The sequence below is a fragment of the Fomitiporia mediterranea genome (assembly GCF_000271605.1).
Source record: "Fomitiporia mediterranea MF3/22 unplaced genomic scaffold FOMMEscaffold_17, whole genome shotgun sequence".
NCBI classification, from domain to species: Eukaryota; Fungi; Basidiomycota; class Agaricomycetes; order Hymenochaetales; family Hymenochaetaceae; genus Fomitiporia; species Fomitiporia mediterranea.
In genome coordinates this window covers 69,755-76,235 of record NW_006760402.1, presented here as the reverse complement: position 1 = coordinate 76,235, position 6,481 = coordinate 69,755, and the positions used below count along the sequence as shown (strand labels likewise).

At 39.8% G+C, this 6,481-nt stretch overlaps 1 protein-coding gene across 1 annotated transcript; it reads right to left on the bottom strand.

Annotated features, from left to right (window-relative positions):
• Nucleotides 1-3,369: 3,369 nt before the first annotated feature.
• On the bottom strand, nt 3,370-3,974 carry FOMMEDRAFT_97206 (kinase-like protein; the record flags this gene model as incomplete). The annotated part of the gene is made up of 3 exons (XM_007271401.1): nt 3,370-3,600; nt 3,652-3,720; nt 3,771-3,974. The coding sequence occupies 3 exons, from the start codon at nt 3,972-3,974 to the stop codon at nt 3,370-3,372; spliced, it is 504 nt and encodes a 167-aa protein (XP_007271463.1).
• Between the last annotated feature and the right edge of the window lie 2,507 nt (nt 3,975-6,481).

Below are 6,481 nucleotides of genomic sequence, written 5' to 3'. Positions count from 1 at the left end.
CTATACTAATAAATAATTTTGTTAATTTGTTTTTTCTACTTTTTCTACTTTTCTTACTTTATTTACTTCTAATCCTATAGTGTCTATTGAATCAAAAGTGGCTATTAAAAAATCCAAGTCATAGCCCTTTAGTACTACATTCACTGTTAGGCCTCTACAAAATCCTAGAGTACATAGTCAGGGTCTAGGAGTTCTAAGGTGACTTTCAGATTTGTGGAAAAGGCTTCTTACTACAAATCCTACTTGTTACTCATTATTACTCTAATAACCTGACAGATGTACTATTGCTTCTGTAGACAGTCCTTAATTTAGTGTCCTAACTTTCTGTAGGCAAAGTATGCTCCTTACTTTTAGACTTCTCTAATGTCTATTAGAACAGATTGATTGTGAATTACAGGCAGATCAATCTGAGGGCTTAGAACTGTTAGAGCTAAACACATGTGTAAGTGTTCTATACAGACTTGACACATTCAAGCTATAGCTTAGTTGAAGGAGATAGTGTGTGTCTTCTACTTAGTGTAGGTGACTAGTTCTAGTATCATTCTAAGGATCTTATTAACCAGTTCCAGGTGAAGAGCTTTTTCAAGTATTCTAATAAGGACATTATTGAACCTGAGTATGAATCCTACCTTCTAGGCTAGGATATCAAACTCCTGAAAGAAGGCATTAGCAGAATGTTTGCTCTGTTGTAGAGACACAAGTTTGTTCTGTGTATTACACTTCTCATTCAAATCAATGAAGGAAGCACAGAGCTGCCTTATAAATTCTGAGTACAACTCATTGTTCTAAAGTCAGATTAGGCTTCTGATCCAATAACCTTCAATCCAGTTCTGAGCCTAGGTGACTGTGTTACCTTCCTTCATGAAGGAGAGGATGAATAGGATGTGATTAAGATCTGAGAATAGATTGGTTGAAACAGTAGTCATGTATAGTTTGACTTAGTGCTGGAAGTCCTCAAAGTGCTACCTATTAAATTCTAAAGGGTAGACTACATACACTTTATTTCTGAAACAGGTTACAACTTCCAGAATGATTAGAACAGGTTCTGAAGGGGCTGAGAGTATGTAGTTAGTAAAGGCCTCTTAGATAGAGGTCTACACATATTGAGCTAGCTCTACTTGTAACTACTGATCTAGTAGAATAGTAGGGGTGGTGGTCAGTATAGTAGGGTCTATGTTTACACTACAAAGGAATCAACACTAAACTAAAAGGGGTAATGAATAGAAGAAGGGTGGCAAAAGTTTAAAAGGGTTTAGAAAGTTTAAAATTTAAAAATGTAAAAGGGTCAGGACAAAGGAAAGAGATTAACATAATAGTGAGTACTAATGCCCAAAATGTAGGAGAGTTGTAGGGTGGTAATAGACAGTCTTGATCTAATGTCAGTAACAGTGTAGAGGGGACCTGAAGGCTCAGTAAGGGGACCCAGGTTACAACTATCCTACACAACAGAAATACAGAATGTAAGTACTAGAACATAGTCAGAACTTGTAGAACAGGCAGAGAGAGAGAGTAAGGCAAGAGTAGAGTATATAGAGTGAGCCTAAGAGTACAGGACTACCTAGAGTAGACAAGATCAAGACTACAGGACTAGTCTGATCTCATACACCTATATATACTAAACTATACAAGAGTACTCAGGGAGTGTGAGCTACTAAGAATGATGAGCCACAAAGAATGAAAGAAAGGAATGTTAAAGATAAAGGTACAAAGAATGAAGGGATGGACAAAGGGTAAGAGACCCTAGAATGAACAGAGAATGAAGGAGTGGTCAAAGGAATGGAATGATAAAGTAAGGAAGGGTAGTAGTAAGAGTCAGCATACATATAGTTCATAGACAGTGCCTCTAAGGGACAGAAGTCCTGAGTTCCAGTACAGAAGGGTGCAGAACCCTCAGAACTGAAGGTACAAGAGTAGAGAACTGTAACAGTTACCTGTCTGTACCTCCCAAAGTTACACAACTGAATCAAGATACTCAACTGTAACAAGCTGCTTGTCTTTAGAGATAGTAACACATATTCCACCAACTTTAGCACTGTCAATGCTAACAGCATCTAAAATCGTCTGCTTGCCTGTCACAACATTCCAGATATTTGCTGTCCCATTGTATGATCCTGACACTATAAAGCTTCCACAAGGTGAGAATTCGAGAGAAGAGATTTCCCCTTCATGGCACTTTTTTTTGTTCTTCATACACTTAGATACAATCTCTCAGATCTATTTGATTTTCAGACAGAAATGTTATTGAGGAGTTGTCAATTCCTATGCTTCATACTATTTAAAGGAGCTACTCACACTAATGACACCATCTTGCAACCCAGTTACAAGAAATTTATTGTCTGGACTGAAGCATAATTGTGTAGATAAAGAGGTAGTAGAACCAGAATTGGTTTGGTTCAAGGTGCTAATTCAAATAGCTAAGTGAATAGAGCTTTCCCTATAAAGTTAAAATCTAACCATAGTTTTTCTCCTGTCTTTACAATGTAAATTTGGGCCATTCTAGTGTATCCAGTAGCAAGATACTTTCCATCTGTAGAGAATTTAACACAATTCACAATGCTATACATTGATATTGAGCAAGGTAATTCTTCTACTAGTAAAGTAGTTAACTTACCCTTTATGACTCAAAGTATTTACAAGATCAACATTCAAGACTTTCTTTATCTCTGGGTTGAAAATTATAGTCCAGCCAGGGCCTTCCTTTCTAAGACTGGTAGAGAGCGCTTTCTCGTTGATATCATGAAGAGAGACACAAGGCTTTGAATATGACAAAGGTTGTGATGGTGCTGTTTGGCTTTCTTGATACAATGAAACCTGCTCATTATCTACCTTTAATCAGTAAAGAATATTGATGACTTAATAGCGACTTACTATCTGTCTGTGCACACCTTAAGTGTTTCCTTTTGCGTGCAAGGCTATCTAGTGAAGACTGTGATGAAGCAAGTGTTTCCAAATAATCTGAACTTGTATGACGTTTGCGTTTCAAGACCGCCCATTTTAAATTGGGATATTCAACCCTGGACCCAGAGTCTGATGATTGTGAATTGTAAGAGTTCTCGCGTGACATCTAAATACGAATACATTAGGAGTGCTACTTGCAATTCAACCGAAGGACTTGCCGGATGTCCTTGCAGAATGTCACGGAGATACGATATCTGAGCCCGATCAGACGGTTCGAATATCCAACATTTCTCGCATATCGTCCTAAGCACACTAGCCAAATTATGATCGTGTGGATATATAGGAGTGGAAGGAAAATTTAGTGTTTTCTGCTCCCTGATCTGCATTAAGACCTGAAATTGCGAGAATGACTCATATGGTCGCTTGCGTGTGTACAATTCCTTGAGCAATTCGTCAGTGATCATATTTAGGTTACTTAGAGGAATTGCTCACGAAAACAGTTATTCCGAACGCCCAGACATCAGACTCTTTGCTGTGCTTTGTATACTTGGATGGATCTGCCAACAGTTCGTATGCCAAGTACTGTGGAGTTCCCTTTATACCCGTACTTAAATTCACCAGGCTTTTACTGGCATCAATCATACGGGTGTATCCAAAGTCACAGATACGAGCGTCCCCGCTGTCTGACACAAGAACATTATCCTGGACGTTTCGGTAAGTATTCTGATAGATAATTACTAGGGCTGAACTTACCGATTTTATGTCTGAATGAACTATATCTCTTTCATGGAGATACGCAAGCCCTCTGGCAATCCCAGTTACCTGGCTTTGCCATCAGAGAAGGTATATTGCAAGTATTAGGAGGTACGTACTAGACGCAGTAAATCACACTGCAGAGTTTCTCTAGCATACACCCAGGCTGAGCCGTTCTCCATCCATTCCGAAACGAGCATTGGATGACCATTCTCTACATCAAAGGCATAGCCAACTAGCGGAAGTAAATTCTCGTGCTTCAACTTCGACCAGACATAAACTTCTTGCTCAAGTAGCTGGGTTGTGTGCTGAATCAGGTGCATGCGACAGACAATATGACACACTTACAAGCTTAATATCGTCATTTACAAAAATGCGTAAACGTTTGACGGCTACTTTGACTCGCCTCCGCCTCCCGATGTTACATTTGGCTATGCTTATGTCTCCAAATGCACCTCCATTGATTATTTTGCGATCCTCGAAAATGACGCGGTCAGTAATGTCGAGGCGCCTGAGGGCTGCGAACGTATGTGGAGCAACTGCAAACTGCACCAGCCGTTCCGTAGATGCCATTGATGGTGCATTGGCTGAATCCATGCCCATATGGTTCATAAGGTTCATATGTGTGTCAGAAGCGGCCATAGGGGGAGAATCAAAGCTCATCAACGAGTGAGGGCACAGTCGATACCTGAAGTGGGCGACGTACACGTGCATCAATATTGATGTATAGGCACACAATGCAAAAAAGGATAGATAAGACCGAGTACAGCTGCATAGCAGAAGTCCAAAAGTAATATGAATATCCAAACTTTGTAATACAATCTTCCTGAATCTAATTGCTGTTATTCTATAAATTCAGGGATAGCAGTTTGTTTATTTAACCTAATAATAATGTATTTCTAAGAGACAAACTAATATGCCTTGCTCATTTCTGGAAGGATTCATGTTTGCTAAACTGTTATCTCACCACTTACATTCTATTATATAACTACTCTATTATAGATCCAGCGAGTGTCAAGCTAAAACGTTGTATGAATATAACCTTTCATATTTATATTGAATGAGCTACCATTTCTAGTTTAAGTTACAGTATTCAAGTTGTGAACACAATAATAAGTAGTATTGCACAAAGGTTAAAATATAGAGTCCATACAATTAAACAAGAAATAATATTGAATTGAACAAATATTAGACGCTACAGCAAAGCGCAAAACAACCAAGACAAGCGGCACAAAGGCAAGGTGCACTAGCGGACAAGTAAAAAGAAAGACTGATGAGCATCTTTTTCAGTTTAGTAACATTATAAAATTGGAAACTTACAACTCAGACGCCTCCTTTCCCTTAGTCCCTATCGCCTTCCGTTTATTCTGTCCTTCGAGTTGCTCCATTGCTATATGCCGATGATACTGTACGTCATCCATATTCAAGTTCACTATGTTTGCTTCTTGATTAGGATAACTGTGAGAACACGAGCGACCACTCGGATCCATCCCAGAATGTGGTTGTGGCTGTACGTTCTGACGTGAACTTGAGGGTGGATTATAGTATTTTGAGTAAGGGACTCTGGACGTATGCGCTCTCGAGTTACCATAGTTGTTATTGCTCGAGGCTGGAACGTATGCTTGAGGTGGTTTAGGAAGATAACGACTAGGATACGCATTCCTCACATCTACAAGAAGAAACATCAACCATCAATGTTCTAACCTCTCGAACCAACTAACAAGATAACATGTTAGTAAATAACCCACCTTTTACGTACTCTCCGCCCAAACCTCTACTGTTCCTATCTCTATCATCTCGCACCCATCCCTCCACTTCATCATTCGAAAAATAAGGCCTTGCATCCCTCGCATTTGTAACATTGCTTGTACTGTGAGCATTCCAAGAGTTGTTGTTGTTGTAACTCCTAGAAGCATTGTTGGAGAAGTATGCACGAGCAGGCGCCTGCGCATGTCCGGCATGAACGTATGATCGAGGGTAGGAATATGTTGTCTCTTGTCCAGTTTGTCCGACCTGCATCTTCTTTCCTTTCCTAATGTCCAACGAAAACAGGAAGCCACCCAGAAAACGAAAGCAAGAAGCGAAGGAGCGAGGGATCGTACTTAAACGCTTGTCAAACGAAGACTCAGATAGAAAGGAGAACGCTAACAATATCGATAAAGACTCAGAGTGAGAGAAGTGCGTGAGAGAAGGAAAAGAGAGAGAAAGCACAAATAACCTTGCTAAACTACACAGACACTCTGTTAAATACACACACTCGCCGCTCAGCGGCCACATTGCTCCGGTTTGTGGCTTGTTTCCTAAAAAAAAACTCAGTGCAGCTCACTCCCGCCGACTGATCAGTACCACAGCACCACACAAATAACTAAGCACGGGTCACAGCCACATATATATGCTAATATAAACATGCATGGGCCACATACATGTACATCCAACGTCCAGAGTGTTACCCAACAGTATCTCTCTCACTCAACCTAAATACTATTAATAGAATAGTTTCCACATGGAATAGTAACTATTAACTACTAACTACTAGGGATAAATATTAAGTAGCTTTATACTCATAATTTATTTAAAGATGTTACAGTTCTCTGCTCTCATACCTTCAGTTCCAAGGGTTCCACACCCTTCTGTACCAGAACTCAGGACTTCTGTCCCTCAGGGGCACTGTCTATGGACTATATGCATGCTGACTCTTGCTACTACCCTTCCTTACTTCATCATTCCATTCCTTTGACCACCCCTTCATTCTTTGTATTATTCTATGGTCTCTTACCCTTTGTCCATCCCTTCATTCTTTGTACCTTTATCTTTGACATTCCTTTCTTTC